The sequence below is a fragment of the Nannospalax galili genome, unplaced genomic scaffold, assembly GCF_000622305.1.
Source record: "Nannospalax galili isolate Female #2095 unplaced genomic scaffold, S.galili_v1.0 scaffold1097, whole genome shotgun sequence".
NCBI classification, from domain to species: domain Eukaryota; kingdom Metazoa; phylum Chordata; class Mammalia; order Rodentia; family Spalacidae; genus Nannospalax; species Nannospalax galili.
The window spans coordinates 1,696,948-1,715,618 of record NW_008340640.1 but is presented as its reverse complement, the minus strand read 5'-3'; the positions used below and the strand labels follow the sequence as shown (position 1 = coordinate 1,715,618).

The 18,671-nt window shown below is 38.8% G+C and overlaps 2 protein-coding genes across 6 annotated transcripts in view; one reads left to right on the top strand and one right to left on the bottom strand.

The window, feature by feature from the left end:
* Positions 1-195, bottom strand: part of Stard6 (StAR related lipid transfer domain containing 6) — a 33,738-nt gene extending 33,543 nt beyond the window's left edge. The window contains exon 1 of the mRNA XM_008835682.3: positions 113-195. The gene's annotated coding sequence lies outside the window, so the exon portion shown is untranslated. The remainder of the gene's footprint in view (positions 1-112) is intronic.
* Positions 196-410: 215 nt separating this feature from the next.
* The window catches only part of CUNH18orf54 (chromosome unknown C18orf54 homolog), a 28,544-nt gene continuing 10,283 nt past the window's right edge, over positions 411-18,671 (top strand). Inside the window, exons 1-6 of one of the 5 annotated variants that reach the window (XM_008835675.3) lie at positions 466-602; positions 1,195-1,246; positions 3,473-3,632; positions 4,567-5,355; positions 5,668-5,818; positions 9,973-10,075. In XM_008835675.3, the coding sequence (XP_008833897.1) occupies positions 1,244-1,246; positions 3,473-3,632; positions 4,567-5,355; positions 5,668-5,818; positions 9,973-10,075 (1,206 nt within the window). In that variant the 5' untranslated portion in view covers positions 466-602; positions 1,195-1,243. Of the gene's footprint in view, positions 603-1,194; positions 1,247-3,312; positions 3,633-4,566; positions 5,356-5,667; positions 5,819-9,972; positions 10,076-18,671 lie in introns of all 5 variants that reach the window. The other 4 variants (XM_008835674.3, XM_029564775.1, XM_008835673.3 and 1 more) reach the window with 4 other exon arrangements.

Below are 18,671 nucleotides of genomic sequence, written 5' to 3'. Positions count from 1 at the left end.
TGACTTCCTTCTCCAGTCCGTTATCTGCCTTGTGTATGGGGAGCAGGCTGGAGGTCCTCCCAAAAAGTAGGGGAGAAAGTGGTGCGAGGAGCGCTCCTGGCTGAAATGGTACCTGTCTTTGGAGGGGATGCCTTGATGGACAAGGTCGAACTACGTGGCTGGCTCTCAGGGGGACTGCAACTGTCTGCCTCTCCAACTCACTGTTCCCTCCCACAGTGGCCGAGCAGGGCAGTGATAGACATGAGACAGGCGTGGGACGTGGATGGAGTCTAGAACCCCCTTCTCCCAGCTCAGGGAGAAGGCGAGGGTTAAACCCAACCGCCCGGGAGGGACGGCGACGGCGCCCTTTCACCCCTGCACTCCCAGCTGTTCTCTGGAATTCCCTCCTCCTCACGCCCCCCACGCCCCGCCACTGCGCATGCGGCCTGTAGGCCGCCGCCATGTTGGGTCGGTTTGAAAGGCTGCGCGGGTGCCGCGCCCCGCCTGTGACGGCCCAGGAACCTGCGGGCCATGAAGGGGCGGTGTCCGGCTGTCATGTCGCCGGGTCCCGGCTTGAGTTTTCGGCGGACAGTCTGCAAGTGTGCACTTTGAAGATTCAGCTGGTGAGTTAGGCCCGCAGGAGATGCTCCGGGAGATGCTCGGGGAGATGCTGGGGAGATGCTCGGGGAGATGCTGGGGAGATGCTCCGGGAGATGCTGGAGGACCGGCTGCGAGGCGGAGGAGGGCGCTCCCGGGAGGGGACCGTGGGGACGTGGGACGCTCCTGCGCATGCCGTGGGGCCCGGACGCGTCTAGGGCGGGGGTGCCAGGCTGGGCCCGAGCTTTCGGGAGATGTCACGGAGTGGCCCCGCGGTTTCAGCGGGTAGAAAGAAGCGGCTCACCGAAGTCCATGTCGGTGACCGTGGCTCCCAGGGGCCTCGGGACCCCGGAGAAGCGGGGAGGACGGAGGCGGGTCCGAGCACTGCACCCAGTGCGCTAGGCTTGGGAAGTCGCCGCGCTCCAGGCCCAGCTTGGACCCTTTGCAGAAGCAGCCAGCGTGGGCTTCATCACCTAGCAGTCTCAGCCTCTGTTCCCACGGGTTCTTAAACTTCGGTGCTTTTATCCTCCGGATCCCGTGTGTGTTCTCTAGTGACACCGAATAGCCAGTTTTGAAATCAACATAGTTGAAATGTCTTACCCTAATTTTATCATTCAGCACGGTGGATTTGATTTTGGAGATTGGAGCTGAATTGTTTGCGAAGGGAATGGTAAGATGTATGAGATTTACCTAAATTATATAAGATTGGAAGTAGTCGTGTGACCAAAATCGGAAATGGGAGAGGATATGGCTAAAACATTAAAGTATATGAGTAAATGTTGGAAGAAGGATAATTGGTGCATAGGTGTTTATTAAACTATTCTTCCTTTTTCCTTGTTCGTATTGATTTTTATAATACTCATTAAATTCTTCAAGGTAGAGCTTCTCAAATTTATTGTGTGATGATGAATGAAATAGGGATATAAACTTTTCATTATTAGCCACCACGTAGGTGCTGGGAACCAACCCAGGTCGTCTGCAAGAGCAGCCAGTGTGCTCTTAACTGCTGAGCTATCTCTTCAGGCCATGTTGAACTGTTCTTACACTTTTGCATAGACTTGAAAACTTTCCATAAAAATCATGGATCTTCTTTTGGCCCTGGTAAATGGAGATAAGTGTCAGCTACTCATGATAGTTAAAATCCAACAGCTTTCCTTGTTGAGATTTTGTATTCTTTAAAAAACTTTTTTGATTATTTTATGTGTATGAGTGTTTTGCTGCCTGTACCTAAGTGCATGTCCTATAGTGCAGAGGAGGCCAGAACGAGTGCTGGGAACCGAACCTGGAAGAGCATCCAGTGCTCTTAACCACCAAGCCATCTCTCCAGCCCCTTGTATTTATTTTTTGGCACCCTAATTTGTGTTCTGATAAGCGAGCAAAACTATAGAAATAGGTTTCCTTGAGTTAATTTAAATTTTAGTAGGAAGGATAAGGAACATAAGTAAAGCCTACTTTGTCCAGCTGTTGTTTACAAGCATCTCAATGTTGAGCCTTTCAGGAATGCAGGTGAGGCTTGTCTTATATTCCCCTCTTGCTGTGACCTCCAGCTTTAGCCTCTGAGTGCTAGGATTGCAGGCATGAGCCTCTACATCCCCGTGTTTTTTCAAATTAAAAATTATTTTATTTTATGTGTTTAAGTGTTTTGCATGCTTATACATGTAAGTACACTACGTGTGTGCAATGTCAGCAGATACCAGGAGAGAGCCAGAAGAGGACTGACTTAGGTCATCTGCAAGAGTAGTCAGTTCTCTTAAACCTCTGACTGAACCATCTCTCCAGCGCTCCTCTGTCTTTAATTAGAAAATTTGCTGTATTTTAAAGTCAGAATTGAGAGTTGTTGATAACATAAATATTTCTAAAATTATAGCCCCAAAGTAAACATACTGACTTTGCAGTATTGTAGCATGTGTTATATTCTGTGCCTTAATCCTCTTTTTAGTACAGAAAACTCTTTCTTGGTGAGTGTCACAGCATGTCCTGAGTTATTAAAGCATCTTTCCATTCTGTTATTTCTGGTTTTTAAATATAGACCTTGCTATTGCTAAATATAGTTGAGCTGAAGCTGTGTAAGAATTGGAACTACTGAGGGTGTGAGAAGTGAAGGTCAGGAAGAGATTATTAACACCGTTAGTTTAGGAGAAGGGGTATTGTTAGCTCATTCTGAAATAAGATTTTTAGTTTATTTCTTCATAGGTAAATTTTATAGTTTGTTCTCTCCAGTTATTTGGGGGAAGGAGTTGCTAAAGTTCGTATTGGTGCTCGGAGCATTGAAAGAGATGCTCTTCCCGGTTCCTTCTTGCCTCCTTCTCACCTTAGTTGAGGGCTTAAAAAAGAATCTATTGACTGCTTTCTATCTGTTGGGCATGGCAGTTGGCTTACAAAATACCGGAAAGTGTTAAGTCTTGTGATATCATAGAATATATCACCATAATAAAAATACCGTCCATCAGTAGTTGTTAAGATGTTAAACAAAGTGAGCACCTTTTCCCTTAGTTTTCCCATGTATATGCTCAGGTAATTTTTTGTATACATATTTCCAGACACATAATAGGTATTCAAGAAATATTTTCTAAGTCATTAACGAAGCGATTAACAATAAAGATAATAGGAAATTTCAGTGCTTAAATAGGAATATCTACTGTAGATAATTATCAATGAGAAATGTTTACATATTCGATAGTTTATTGCAGATAGTCATTGTTCATGGCACTGCCACTTTTTGTTTTTGGATTCTAGTTTTTAATGGAAATGAGTAACTCTTTCTGAGAAAGCCATGGCAAAATCAAGCACAAAGCACAGAGTTTGTTCTCGGGCCTCTTCAGTGTCTTCTCTCCTGGCAAGCTGCAGCCTGAGTGGTGGTGGTTCCTCCAATTCTGACGACTCTTTTTGGTTGAAGGGCAAGCTCTACCGCTCTGCTTCTGAGGCTCTGCAGGCCTACATTCATGATTTCGATCTAAGCAGAGTACATCCTGCCACAAGCACTGGCAAAATAGATACCAGCAAAGGTTCTGTTACCGTGCCACGATTTTCCAGCTATAAGCACAAACCAAGCAATGGTATGCTTTGGCCTTTTATCCTTTCTTACATTCTTTTATGTCTAGTGGTTGAAGATATTTGAGAGATGTGCCTCATAAAGTTTGACTTTTTGTTATTTTGGAATAAAAATAACTTGTACAATATTGAAAACTTGGTATTTTGTAAAACTCTGTATTGTCTGGTTCCCAGGATATTTTAGCTAAGACTTTCTTTTCACCTCAGAGAGGACACCGGTGAATGTAATTAATAGCAGGTGGCTGATCCTAAACCCTTAAGACATTTTTTTTTTCTGTAGCATAATGGAAAGATCATTGATATTATGGTCTTAGCATTTGTAAACAAGCTGATGCCTAAATATGCTACTGAGCACTTACAGAATTAATTCTATGGAAGAATGATCACAATATACCAAGAGTTTGTCCTTGGTAAAGCTGTCATGAAGACAAATCTGGAAAAAAACCAGTTGCTGATAATCTGAACCACCCTACTGAACACTTACGGAATTCTTCTAGAATGGGGAAAGATTGTATTCAACTCCTGGAAGGATATGGGTGATACATTCTAGAAGAGAATTAGACCATCTGTTCTCTGTGTGTAACCATGCCATTGTAGGCTGACTAGGCAAGAAAGGAAATTATTTTCCACCTAGTTTAATAGCATATTTTGTCCTCTGCTATAGCCAATATTCGGTGACCAATATTAATGTGATTGTATTAACATTAGGATTGTCTGCATGGAGAAAATTAAGAAACAGTAAATTAGAGAACACAAATTCAACAGGTAGGAGAAAACAAGTTTTATTTTAGTACTCTATACATTTAATATGTCTAATCAAAACTTTAGTAATGAGAGGAAAGTACCAAAAAGATTCTTAAATTCTTAGTTCTGTTTAACTGTTGACTGTTCTATTTATATACATTAAAGGAAATAAACAGAACTGTGCTTTGTTTTCAGCTTTTGAGAATCTTGATCACAGACAGCACTCACACTCCTTGTCCTATAGAAGAGAGATTATTAATGATATGGACTCCATTAGCCTAACAACGGATGATTTGTTAAGACTGCCAGCAGATGGATCCTTTTCTTTCACTCATGTTAGATCTGGTTATCGGCCAAGCAAGAAAAACAAGAAATACTTTGGAAGATTGGATTCATCGGACATTAAAAAGAATCTGAATTTTCATGTATCCTCTACTCCCATGAGCAAAGATAACTTAGTCACTTTTGATGTATATACACATGTAAATGGAAAGAAATGTGGTGGGCCCAGAACTCCAAAGCTTATGAATAGAAATAGTAAATGTGTTTTGGAATCATCTTTGTCATTTCCCAAGGAATCATCTTTCAAGGACAGTTCAGAGCACAGTGCTGAAAAAAATTATCCAAGATGGCTCACTAGCCAGAAATCTGATCTTAATGTTTCAGGGGTAACCAGTATACCTGATTTTAAATATCCAATTTGGCTCCATAATAAAGACTTGCTACCTGATGCAGATAGTCAAAGGGCTTATAAATTATTCAAAGAAGATGAATATTCCCCTATACTTAGTCACCAGACACAAAGAACTTCTCAGCTTACAGATAAAGTCGATTGTTTCGAATATTCTTTTGAACCTTCAAATTTTACAGATTCTTTCAGAGAGGGTAAAGAATTAGTTAATGAATATAAATATGATACTGAGCACACTCAATGTCAGTGTGAGAATCCGTTTCTCCCAGGACAATCTCAAAAGCCATTCAGTGGTAATATTTTGTTTTTAGTTTTTGTGTTTTTTTTTTTTTTTGTGTGTGTGTGTTTCAAACCCAAGAAAGTTAAAATTTAATATGATATGTAGAAATTTTGTTTTGTTTTTGATGTTACACATTTTTAAGAATGTATATGATCTTTTTATAGCATCTTAAAACTATAGAAGTCCTTTTCTCCTTGTTCTTTGCTTAAATTGTCCATTTTGTCCTAATTTGCTGTTGTAGAAGTGTGCATTCCAAATTATACTAGTTCTTGTTGACTGTGAAATGTTTTGAGCTTTCTGTTTTCTTTATTGTTTTTAAAATTAGGTGACAAAATTGAGTTGCTTATCCTGAAGGCCAAGAAAAATCTCAGGCAGTGTACTGAAGACTTACCAAAGCCTATGACCAAGGATGACAGCCCTTGCTCACTAGATAAACTCGAAGCAGAAAGATCATGGGAAAATGTTCCTGTTACTTTGTAAGTAAGTGACAGTGGTTAGTGTTCAAAATGAAATTTTTTTTTTACCATCGGCATTATTTTCCATACAACTTAATAATTGGCAGATCATAGCTTTCCATATTGCTTAAGTTGCATTTTTCATTTATTTCCACAAGATGTTTCTTATACTTCAGTGTAATACATAACTTCTTTGTTACTTGTTTCATTTTATTATTAAATATTGATATATCTATGAGGGATTGGAGCAAAAAAAAGTATTGTGCAAATAGAGTAGCATAGTTGATTCTTACTACTTTCACATGTTAATTCTCTCTTACCAATTAATGTTATTCATTTCTTGTCATCTACATTTTGACTTGCTTTTAGTTATTGTTTTCCTTAGATGACAGTACATTTTAAAATATTTATTATTTTTATTTTATGTGTTTGAGTGTATTTCTTGCATGTAGGTAGGTAGACTCTTGTTGTACAATGCCTGGGGACGTCAGAAAAGGGTGTTTGGTCTCCTGGAAGTGGAGTTATAGATGGTTGTTAGCCATCATGTGAGTACTGTGAATTGAACCCAGGTCCTCTACAAGAATAGACAGTGCCCTTAACTGCTGAGCCATCTCTCCAACCTGACACTACCTATTTAGATATAGTCTATTACAGTTCCAGAGGTTTTTCTAATTTGTGTGCTCAGCCTTTCTTTGACATAGTTTTGCATACCCAAGATGATGAGTACGGTGTTAATTGGAGCTTATTTAAGGGAGTTTTTTTTTTTTTTAAGTGCTATTACATTTGTAATAGTACAGTCTTGGTAAGACCATTTCATGTCTTAGGTTCTAATAATCTATTATCTTCTGTTGTCTAAAATACTCTGCTTTTGACAGAGTCATAATTCTTGGATTGATTTTCTTTTTTTGAGACATGGTCATGCCTGTAGTTCAGGCTTGCCTTTAACTCTCAATCCTCCTTCTCAGTTATTTTTCAGTTGAATATGAACACCAGCACTGATCATCATTAAAGTTTGTCCCCCATCTCTTACTTCTTGCTTTGAGACCTGTGCAAGTTACTTCTATAAATTTGAAAGATGGTGAAATAATAGTTATTTTGGGGGTTGTTTAGAGAATTCAATTTATTAGAACATGAAAGCAATTAGAATAGGTTCTGACTAAGGATGAACTCTCATAAATTGGGTAGTGATGATTGCTCATAAAACTTAATTTTCTTTTAGTTTTCTCAAGTTATTTCAACATCTTTTTTTAAAGAAAAGAGTATATGGGGCCTGGAGAGATGGCTCAGCAGTTAAGAACACTGGTTGTTCTTGCTGAAGACCCAGGTTCGAATCTTAGCACCCACATGGCAGCTAGCAACTGTCCGTCCGTAACTCCAGTCCCAGGGGATCCAATAGCCTCTTCTGACCTCTGTGGGCATTGTATGACATGGGTGCACTTTCATACATGCAGGCAGTACACACATACACATAAAATAATAACAAAAAAATCTTTTAAAAAAGAATTTATAACTAACTCAATGTTTAATGTTTAACTTCTTTTACCTTTCTTATTTCTTAATCATTTGGTCTTTGTTTTAGTAAATGTAGCAAAATGAGATGATTAAGAGTAGAATTTTTGAATGTATTTACTGCATGTGTTTTCAGTTAGGTCATAAAACTTGTGCTTTGAATAATTAATACCAGTGATTTGACTCAGAACTTGCACCCAAAATCTCCTTTTTGAAGAGCTGACTCATATTCTCTGTAGACAAGAGTAAAGACAGGTTGCTGAGAAGAGCACACAGATCTTAGTGTAAGACTGACACGTTATTACTCCAGGATGAAGCATAGTGGACTAGAAAGCAGTAAAGCAGTACTCTCAAACACAACACAAATCCTGGAGAGATGGCGCCATTGGTGAAGTGTTTGCTGTGCAAGCAAAAGGGCCTGAGGTGGGCTCTGTAGCACCCTTATAAAAAGCAAAGTTGAGCAGGACCTTTGACTTATCTTCACATAGATGGAACTGCTAAAAGAAAGGAACCAGAGGCCCCTCCCAAGCCCATGTGACCCCCGAGGAACAGATTCTCAAACGACCTTAACAGTAAAAATAAATTTGTTAATCTGGGCCAACTGTATGATCTTAAAAACCCCAAAGGAAAGTATAACCAAAGATGAAAGTAATCAGTGTATTTCTTTAAGAGTCCATGTGTATAGCTAAAGGCCACATAACAAGAAACAATGCCAGACAGATAACTTCCTTTGAGTTGTTAGCCAGGGTGGCCCAAGAGACTCTCAGACAGTTACTCAGCATAGAACTGGGAAATTGAACAGCAGACCCCAATGTTATCTAAAGGGATGTTGGCAACTGATTGCTACTAGATAAGGAAGAGCTGATCTTCCTAAAACCAGGGACTCTAGATAGGCTGACTAGACTCAGTGGAACTGGGGAACTGCTGGGGGACATTGACAACAGTGGACAGTAATAGGGATGACAGAGTATATGGGCTCCAGTGGGGGGCGATATGGAGGGTGCCATTTGGGATGGGAGTATAAAGATGAATAAGATTGTTAGGGATGTTCTGTATGAAATACACATAAAAAAATTAAAAAAAAAAGCTAGGCATGGTGTGTGCCTGTAACCCCAAGTGCTTTAGAAGGTGGAAAGAAGAGGATCCCTGGAGTTTATTGGTGAATTGGTGAGCTCGGGTTCAGAAAGAGATCCTCAAAAACTAAGGTAGAGAATGATAGAGGAATACATCTGACCTTGACTTTGGCTTCCACAGGCCCCTGAACACACACACACACACACACACACACACACACACACACACATCAAGAAAAAGCAATTAAAATAAGCATAATTAAAATGAACTATTATTTAAAACTTTGTGAAAATTCCAAAAAGTATAAAAATAAAAACATGTAGTAAACCTCTTTGTGACTCTGTACCTATTTTTGGTTGATACTTAAAACTGTTAAGCAGATTGGAAAAAGACTACATAGACTGAGAAAAAGCTTATAGCAAATTATGTCAACAAAGAAGTGCTTCTTCCTAAGAAAACTATTGGTGTGTAATGTTTACATGATATAGAAAGATTCTTGGATATTGTGTTTTTAAGTTAAAAACAGACCTTATAATGATATATAGAGAAATAGGGTGAATTCATGTAATTCTGTGATGAATAGAATTTGATTTGCGGACCGCTGTTTTTACCAGGAATACCCCTTTTCTACTACTCCATCAGAAAATAAATGAATATCTGTCCAGTGTCTGTGATCTATTTCACGTACATAAAGCACTAGTTACTTTTGCAGTACTTCTGTGAGATAAGGGGATAACAAGTGAAGATAATCAAGGTTAGGCAAGTAAATGACCTAAGATCATATGGTAGTGGCACTGGGACTAGAATTTTCAGTTAGAAATTTGATTTTAAAATTAACCTTTTCCTTGGTGTAAGCTGTCTTCAATGTTAAAACCAGTTCTGGAGTAGAGTGTTTACTGATGCCTGAAGTGGGGGAACATACAACTGCCAGTGAAGTAAAATCTCCTAGAAGTGAGTGGATTTTCGATTATCACTAGATAGGTAACTTTTTGGTGTGTGTTCATGGTGCTGTGGTTAGGCATAGGCTCTACCACTGTCTTGGGCTCCCAGCTCTCACAGTATGTACTTGGAACAATACAGTTTCAAACAAATGAACCTTTGGAGCTGTTCCATAGTTGAGGAATAATGCCTATATATATATAATTTATATATGTAGTATATAATTTTTATATATACATAATTTTTTTTTGAAGCTTGAAGGAAGAAGCAAAGGGATGGAGCGTCTGAATTCCAATATCCACTTAGGAACAAAATGGGGTTATACAGCTTTAACATAAGCCATACCCATGATGGCTATTTTTTGGATACAACTCTTAAAAAAAGATTTTATTTTAATTTGTAATTATGTATTTATGTGTGGGTTTGTGCACACATTGCCTCCCCTGGAGCTGGAATTACTGGTGATTGTGAGCCAGTAGATGAGGATGCTGGGAATTTAACTTGGGTCCTCTGCAAGGTAGTACACAGTCTTACCCCTGAGCCGTCTCTCCAGCCTTACTTGTTTTTAAATGAAAATTCTTAAATTATATAGTCTCTATATTTTTTGAATTTAGAAACTTATTTACTGTTTGTATCCCTTAAATTCTGCTTAGCAAATCTCCTGTCCCTGTTAATGCTGATGACAGTCCTCAACAGAGTTCAAGGGAAACGTGCATTAAAGAGGTTCTTGAAGATTGTTTAAATAATGATAATCAGGTGAGTGAAGTTAAGTCTTTTTGTTAAAAGAAAGATTATGGTTAATGTATAGATACTGTTACCTGTTATCTAGCTAGATATTTTAAAACAACTGAGAGAACTCCCAGATCTTCTTTTCCCCAGTGCATCCATAAAGCCAGCATTACTTTCAGAATGAGTGCTGATTTTATTTTAGTATTTTAAACTATAAGAACCTGAAATTGAATTTTATAGATAGCCTGAATCGTCATTATAGTGGTTTTTCCTGAAAACATAAAAAGAGGCCATTGAAGGGTGTCCTAGTTTGTTTCTTCATTGCTGTGACAGAACACTCTGACCAATACCAACTTGGGAGGAAAGGATTTATTCAGCTTACAACTCCCAGGTCACAGTTTATCCGGGAGCCCAAGGTAAGAACTCAGGGCAGGAACCTGGAGGCAGGAACTAGAGCACAGGCCATGGAGGAACGCTGCTTACAGGCTTGCTCTCTTGGCCCCTGCTCAGCCTGCTTTCTTATGCAACACAGGACCACCTGCCCAGGGGTGGCACCACCCACAGTGGGCTGGGCCCTCCCACATCACTCATCAAGAAGATGCCCCTCAGACATGGCCACAGGCCAGTCCAATAGAGGCAATTTCCTTGATTATCTCTCTGAAGTAGTCCTCCAAAATAGATGGGGACTTGATTAATTTTTCCTACAACAAGGAGGGCTATGTGCCGCCCTCAAGGAGGAATGCTGTTTTTATGTTAGTAAAACAGGAGAGGTTAAAGAAGGCATGAAAAAGTCCTAGAGGGCCTTGAAAAACTAAAAAAGGAACGAGAACAAAGGGGAAATGATCTTTTCTTGTAGGCCAGCTGATTATTAACACTTTTGTTTCTCCAATACACTGATAATTGCTACACTAATTTAAATCATTATCCTGTTTACAAAATGAGTTTATATGTGCCCTGGAAATGTACATATGCACATCAGAAAAAACAGTGTGATTTGAGTTAAAAATAGGAGCATGACTGTAATGTTCAAAGATTGTCTGAGTGAAGTCAGTGCAGCCCAGTTAGAATGAACAAGCAAAAGAATGGTAGGAAGGGGGGTGCATAGCCAGGAGTGGTGGGGAGGTCAGTACAGACAGGAGTTGTGGGGAGGTCGGTACACAGACAGGAGTGGTGGGGAGGTTGGTACACAGACAGGTGTGGTGGGGGGTTGGTACATAGCCAGGAGCCCTAAGTGGAATGTCATAAGCTAGGATGGGAGATTTTTTATTTTACTGTGGTAAATCACTGTAATGTTTTCATGGAGAAATGAGATGTTCATATCTATAGCAGAAAATGGCAGTTTGTGGGGTGGATCTTGAGGCCCTAGAAGAGGAGTAGAACTTAGTTGGGTGGCTGTTGCAGTCTTTTGGAATAGGAATGGAGTAGTTCTTTGGGTTGAGTGCACACATTGGAGGTGGTCAGAAATTGTTGGACTTGGGACATATTTTGATGACAGTCCCAACTGGAGTATTAGCAGAGGAATCCGACATCTTTTAGCCCAGCAGTGAGGTGATAGTGTTTACCTAGGGGAGGAGCACTGGTAGAGAAACAAATTTGGGGAGAATTTTTAAAGTTTGGGAGAGATCCTAGATATCAATCCCATATCCATAAACTCTCTCCTCACTTTGGTAATTGTTTCCTTTGCTGTAGAGAAGGTCTTTTAACTTCATGCAATCTCATTTATCTTAGATTTCCTTTCAGTGTTACTGGAGTCCTTTCAGAAAGTCCTTGTCTATGCCTGTGTTTTGAAGTATTCCCGTTTTCCTGTAGCAGCTTCCGAGCTTTCGGTTATACATTAAGGCCTTTGAATTGAATTGTGTGCATGGTGAGAGATGTGGACCTAATGTTTCTTTTTGCATGTTGATGTCCAGTGTTTGTACCACCATTCGTTGAAGACACTGTCCTTTTTCCTATCTGTGCTTTTGATACCTTGGTGAAAGATGAAGGAGCTGTGTCTGTGTGGGCTTACCTTTGAGTCCTCTGTTAGAATCCACTGCACAACTTGACTTGCCTGCTTCTGGGCCAGCATTCTGCTGCTTTTGTTACTATGACTTTGTAGAGTAATTTGAGATTAGGTATGTGATACTGCTAGATCGCACTGGTCTTTATGCCTAAGGTTGCTTTGGACATTTGGTTGTTTTTCTCTTGCTTCCATATTAATTTTAGGATTTTTTTCTAGTTCTATGAAGAAAGTCTCTAGAATTTTGATGGAGATTGTATTGAATCTGAAGATTGCATTCAGTAATACAGTCACTTTCATAATCTATAAACATGAAAGATCTTTCCATCTTTTGCTGTCTTCAAGTATCTTCAGTGTCTTAAAATTTTCTTTGTAGAGATCTTTCATCTCCTCCGTTAGGTTTATTCCTACTAGTTTATTTTTTTGAAGCAATTTTCCATGGATGAGCGTCCTAGCAAGTTCTTTATTACTATATAGAAAAGCTAGGTTTTTTTGCTTGCTTGCTACACGTTTTTATATGTGTGAGTGTTATCGCGTGTTTTTTTTTTCTATATATAAAAGATATGTTTTTTTTTGTGTTCTTGTGTTTTTGGGGTGTGTGTGTGTGTGTGTGTGTGTGTGTGTGTGTGTGTGTGTGTGTTGATTTGGATGCTGCTACTTTGCTTAGTTTTCAATCCAGTCTAAGAGTTTCCTGATGTCTTTGGAATCTTTTAAATATCCTCTGTAAATGGGATAATTTGTCTTCACCTTTCCCTGTTTGCATCCCTTCTCTTGTCTTACTGCTGTAGCCCACACTGAAAGCACTATATTGAGTGAGGGCCCTTATTTTTTTCCTTATTTCAGAGGAAATGCTTTTAGATTCTTATCACTTAGATTTGTCCTATGAAGCCTTTATTTTGCTGGGGTGTCTTCTATTTTTGCTTTGTCAGGATTTTTATCATGAAGAATAAAAGCCTTTTCCTTATGTAAGATAACCAAGAGATTCCTAACTTTTTTCCCCCTAAGATTTGTTTTTATTTTTGGTTATATGTATATGTGTGTGTCTGTGTATGAGTATGAACTTATGCGTGGAGTGCCCCAGAGGCCAGAAGAGTCAGTTTCCCTGGAACTAGAGTTACAGGTGGTTATGAATCAATCACCCAGCGTGGAAGCTGAAAACCATACTAAGGGTCCTCTGCAAGAACAGTATGTGCTCCTGATCGCCAAGCCATCTCTCCAGTCCCTTGATTTTTGCTTTCAAGTCTATTTATATGTTGTATTACATTTTTATTTGCATATTTTGAATCAACTTTATATTCCTGAATGAAACCAATTTGGTCATACTATACTCTTAATGTGTTCTTGGATATGGTTAAAAAGTTTTTATTGAGAACTTTTGCATCTGTGTTTATCAGGGAACTTGGTATAGTTTTCTTGTGTTCTCATGTGACTGGTAATTCTGGCTTCATAGAGTGAATTTGGTAGTGTCCCTTGCCTTATTTTATGGACTAGCTTGAAGAGTAATGGTGTTAATTCTTTGAAAGTTAGAATTCTACAATGAATCCATGTGATCCTGGGCTTTTCCTTGTTGGTAGACTTTTCATTACTGTTCCAGTCTTGATTATTATGGATCTATTTAAATTGTTTATCCCATATTGATTTAATTTTGGAGGATCATATGTGTCTAGGAATTTATCCATTTCCTGTAGATTTTTCAAGTAATTTTGGATGTGCCTTCAAAGTATTCCCTAAGTCATTCTCTGGATTTTATAGAACTGTGATGTAACTTCTCTGTTTTCTATCTAATTTTATTAATTTGAATGTTCTCTCTTGGTTGGTTTAGCGAGGGGTTTACAGTCTTGTTTAAGTGATTTTGTGTTTTGTTATTTTAGTTTTCATTTCATTAATTTCTGTCCCTGTCTTTATTATTTTCTGTTGTCTGCTGCTTTTGAGTTTGGCTTGTTCTTTTCCTAAGTCCTTAAGGTTTATCATTAAATTACTTATTTAAGTTCATTGTAATTTTTTAATGTGAGCACTCACAATTACAAACTTTTCTCAAAAGTTCCAATTAGTTGTGTTTTTATTTTAATTTGATGTTAAGAATTTTTAAATCTCTTATCTCATTTCTTCCTTGGCAACTGGCATTCAGGAGTGTAATTTTCACTGTCTAATTACTACTGGCGTTTCTCTTGATTTATTCCACTATGATTTAATGAGATAGAAGAAATTCTTTTAGATAATTTTGTATTTATTGAGACATGTTCAGTGATCTAGAATGTGGTCTGTTTTACAGAGGGGTCTGTGGGCTGCTGAGAATGTGTTCTCTGTTTGTTAGTTGGGGGTGCTGTGTAACTATTACGTTAAGTCCATTTGATATATATATATATGCATGCTTGAGTTCTGAAGTTGCTCTGTTGAATTCTACACACCAGTCATAATGCCTGTTGTCAAGAAAACAGAAAGCAACAAATGCTAGTGAGCATGTAGGGCAAGTATATATGCATGCTTGAGTTCTGAAGTTGCTCTGTTGAATTCTGCACACCAGTCATAATGCCTGTTGTCAAGAAAACAAAAAGCAACAAATGCTAGTGAGCATATAGGGCAAATGGAATCCTTACACTCTCCGGGGGCAGCGTGCACTGCTGCAGCTGTGAAACTCACTGTGGATGTCTTTGTATTGGTGAGTCCAGGCTGTTTATATTTAAAATGAGAATTTATGGAGATTTGCTCACTCCTCTGGCTCTCTTGGTTTATCTGGTTGCATAGATGATTGTTTGCTCTTTTCTTTTTATCCTGTTAGTCTTAAGCACTTCTGGTTTTCCGTGTTGAACATGATAGATTCCTTCCTAGCTCTCCTTTGTTGATCTATTCTTTTCATGTGATTGATTCTTTCCTGTGCTCTTGTGATTAGGGTTCTCTTCTTTTCTCTGTAGTGTGTTCTTGTCCTGAAATGGCCTTTATTTCTCTATTAGTTGTAAAAGATAGCTTTGCTAGTTATAGGAGTTGGTTTGTAGTTATTTTATTTGCGGCTTGAAATATATCATTCCACGCTTGGCTTTTAGAGCTGCTCTAAGGGATCTGGTGGTTGATGTGTTTGCCTTTATAGGTGAGCTATTAGTCCCCCCCTTTACAGGTTTTAATACTCTTTGTATTTTTGATGTCTTGATTCTAAATATGTCATGGAGAGGTCATGTCTGATTGGGGTTCTAAATGAGTCTTAATTATTGATGTTCATTTCTTCCTCTGTGTTTGGGACAATTTCCATTATAGTGTCGCTGAATTGATTCTCTACAGCTTCAGTTTTTATTCTTAGCTCCTTCCTTTTATCCTGTGATTCTTAGGTTTTTCTCCTGATCATATTCCCAGGGTTGCTGGAATTTATGGTAGTGCTTGTTTATGTATTAATTTTCCTTATCAATATTTACATGTAGTGTTTCCTGAACCTTATGCCTTATTTCTTTCTCTTTTGTTTGTTTGGGTCTATTGAGATGCTTTTTAATTAAATTTTTATTTGTTTTTTTGAGCTTTTCATTTCCAACATTTCTGTTTTCTTCAGTTTTTATGCTGAATTTCTCTTGTGTTTCTGACTTTTATACATACTGCTGATTTTCTTTATCTTCCTTTCTTTTTCTCCAGGTTCTGGATTGATTCCTTTACTTAATTTTATCTGTTTATTTATAACTTCTTTGAGATCACTGGTATTTTTTTTATAAGTCATCTTTTGAAATCTTCTGGTTTTGACCCATTCCGGTGCGTGTATATGATTTCAGTAGCTGAATAGCTGGTTTTCTGAAAGAATCACGTGGCCTTGCTTTTTCATGGGTTTTCTTTTTCTTTGTTCTCTGTGTGTTTCTGTGTTGCAGTTTGCACGAATGCTCATTTGGATATATATCCTTCCCAGCTGTATTTATGGATCTTATTGAGCAGCTGGCTATTGAAGGCTTAGTTTCCGGTACCACACAGAGTGGAGAGAGAAAACTGTTGTCACATTAGCAACATGAAGCTGTACAAGATACAGAAATAAACTTTAAGTTGATTAAAGCTGCTAATACATCATTGGTGACCATAAAACAGAAACTGGCAAACTATGTAGTGGGCTATGGAGTTAAAAATTATTTAGACTAAGTGTGGAGATAGTAAATGATGAGGTAAAAGGAGAAGCAAAGTCAGATTGAAAAAGGAAAAGTAGGTAAGAGGTGGAGAAGAAATGTGAAAAAAAATAATAAAATGGAAGAGAAAATCAGAAAAAAAGATTTCCTAATAATGAAAAGCTTTGTTGCAAAAATTAGATAAATGTAAGAAGAGGAACAAAAAGTGAAAACATTAAAGACCTTTAAAAATTTTAAGTAACCAATAAGATAAAGTCAAAATAGTACTAAATGTGTAATAAAAAGAAAAAGGGAGAAACATGGGGCAAAAAAAGATAAAAAGATTGCCCTACTTAAAAAAATTAGATGAGTATATTAAGTAAAATAAAAGATGGAAACATTTTTTAGATCCTGTAAAATAAAATAGCTAAAGAATAGTAGAAAGAAAGAAAGAAAGAAAGAAAGAAGGAAAGAAAGAAAGGGAAGGAAAGAAAGATGAAAGAAAGAAAGAAAGAAAGAAAGAAAGAAAAAGAAGGAAAGAAAGAAAGGGAAGGAAAGAAAGACGGAGCAGGGAAGGAAGGAAAAACGAGATGGAACTTTGGACTGGCTTTCTAGGTTGTTGAGAATTGGAGACTATAAATTACATATGGGGGACGGAGTGTTGATTGGACTTGGAAACGCTTGTCTGTCTTATGGTTTATGCTGGTGTTGTGTTTGTGTTGGACAAGGTCGGACAAGGGTCCGGTGTCTACTTGTGCTGTCTAGTGCTGTCTTAATTAGTTCCCCTCCTTTGTGTTCCAGGGGCCGCTTCTCCCCATTCTTAGTTTTGCTGACTGTGGCTGTGCAGATTTCCCCACCTTTCCAGTACTCCCCTGTTCTTATCCCTTACAGTGGCTAGTATTCTAGCTGGGGGCTGTCTCGAAGTAGAGGGAGGAAGAGACTACAGCAGTGAGGTTTGTATAGGCCGATGACCTATCTTCAGTGCTTTGTAAGCTTGTAAATATTAATCCTGCTGGAGATATGTGACTGTGCATTAAGTTTACTGGAGCTTCAGAGTTCTGGGACTCTACAGCCCTGAATCTTATCTCTCCAAGTTCATCCACCTTCTGACCTCAGACTCAGGTTATCAAAGTCCAGAGTTACTCTCAGTTAATGAGGCTGTCAAAGGTGGGGCTATCTCTCCCTGTGTATCTCTCACTTTTGGGGCTGAACCAGCTGATGGATGTCTGCATGTTTTGGCTTGTGGGCATGATTTTCTCTTGTTCTCTACACATCCTTCCAGCTGCTGTCTCACAGCAGAATGAATTCAGGCTCCCTGACTTGTGATTGTTTCTTGTTCTCAGGCTCCCAGCATATTTTAATTATAGGCAATAGGTATCCGTGTCAAGATGGGAGTTCACTGGTGACCAGCCTACCAGAGAAGTCACTGTCTCAGCAAAACTTTCACCCAGATTTGAGGCCTGTCCGAGCCGTGGGCTTGTCCTGTAGGTTAAACTGCCAAGATGGCCTCGTTTGCCTTTTGCCAGGGAGCTGTGCTGCTGGGTCTGTGCTGGTTTGGTGTACGTTTTCTGACTGAATCAGCAGTCTGTTTCTCTGTGCTTTTCAGCTGTCCTGTCTTGTTTTGGAATAGGGTCTGTCTGTCTTATCCTGACACTTCCTCACCAGATCACATAGAGGTGGCTTCTAGTCTGTTATCTTACCTGGGGGTCTAGATTTTTAAAGTTAATTTTTATTTTATGTGTATGACTGTTTTGTCTAAATATTTTGTGTGTATACCACATACATGCCTGGTGCCCAAGGAGACCAGAAGAGGTCATCGGATCCTCTGGATCTGGAATTACAGGTGGTTGTGACCTATTACGTGAGTGCTAAGAACTGAACCTGGGTCCTCTAAGAGCAACAAGTACTCTTTACCACTGAGCCATCTCTCCAACCTTCTAAATAGCTTTTGAAATTGTGAAATGTTACTGTCAGAGAAACAAAATGTCTCCAGAGACATTCCCTATCAGATTTCAGTGACAAGTCTCAGAGCAATTGAATGACACATGTGTTTAAGTGAAGCAAAACACGTATGACATAAAATGTGCATCTTTAATCATTTTAAGTGTATCGGTGGTGGCATTTTAGTAACTTCATATTATGACATCTGTCACCAGCTGTCCAGAACTTTGTCATCTTCCTAAATCAAACCTCTTTACCAGCTAAGTGATAACGTCTCTTTCTTCTCCTTTCATCTCCTGGTAAAAGGGGAAAAGGAACATCCTCCTTTCTGCAACTATGAAGTTCCTACTCTAGGAACCATGCAAGAAGTGTCATGATTGAGGCATGGTGGCACATATCTGTAATCTCAGCAGTCAAAAGGTAGAGGTAGGATTGTGAGCTCCAGGACAGTGTAAGGTACAAACCAAGACCCTGTGTCAATAAAAAAAATTAAAAATAAATGAATAAATTATATGTCCCTTTAAGATTATCTTCAAAGTCTTTGGATACATGAAAAGTTAGTCATTAAAATGTTTGACATTTTGGTGTGAGGCTCTGAAGAGGTGAAAAGACAGCA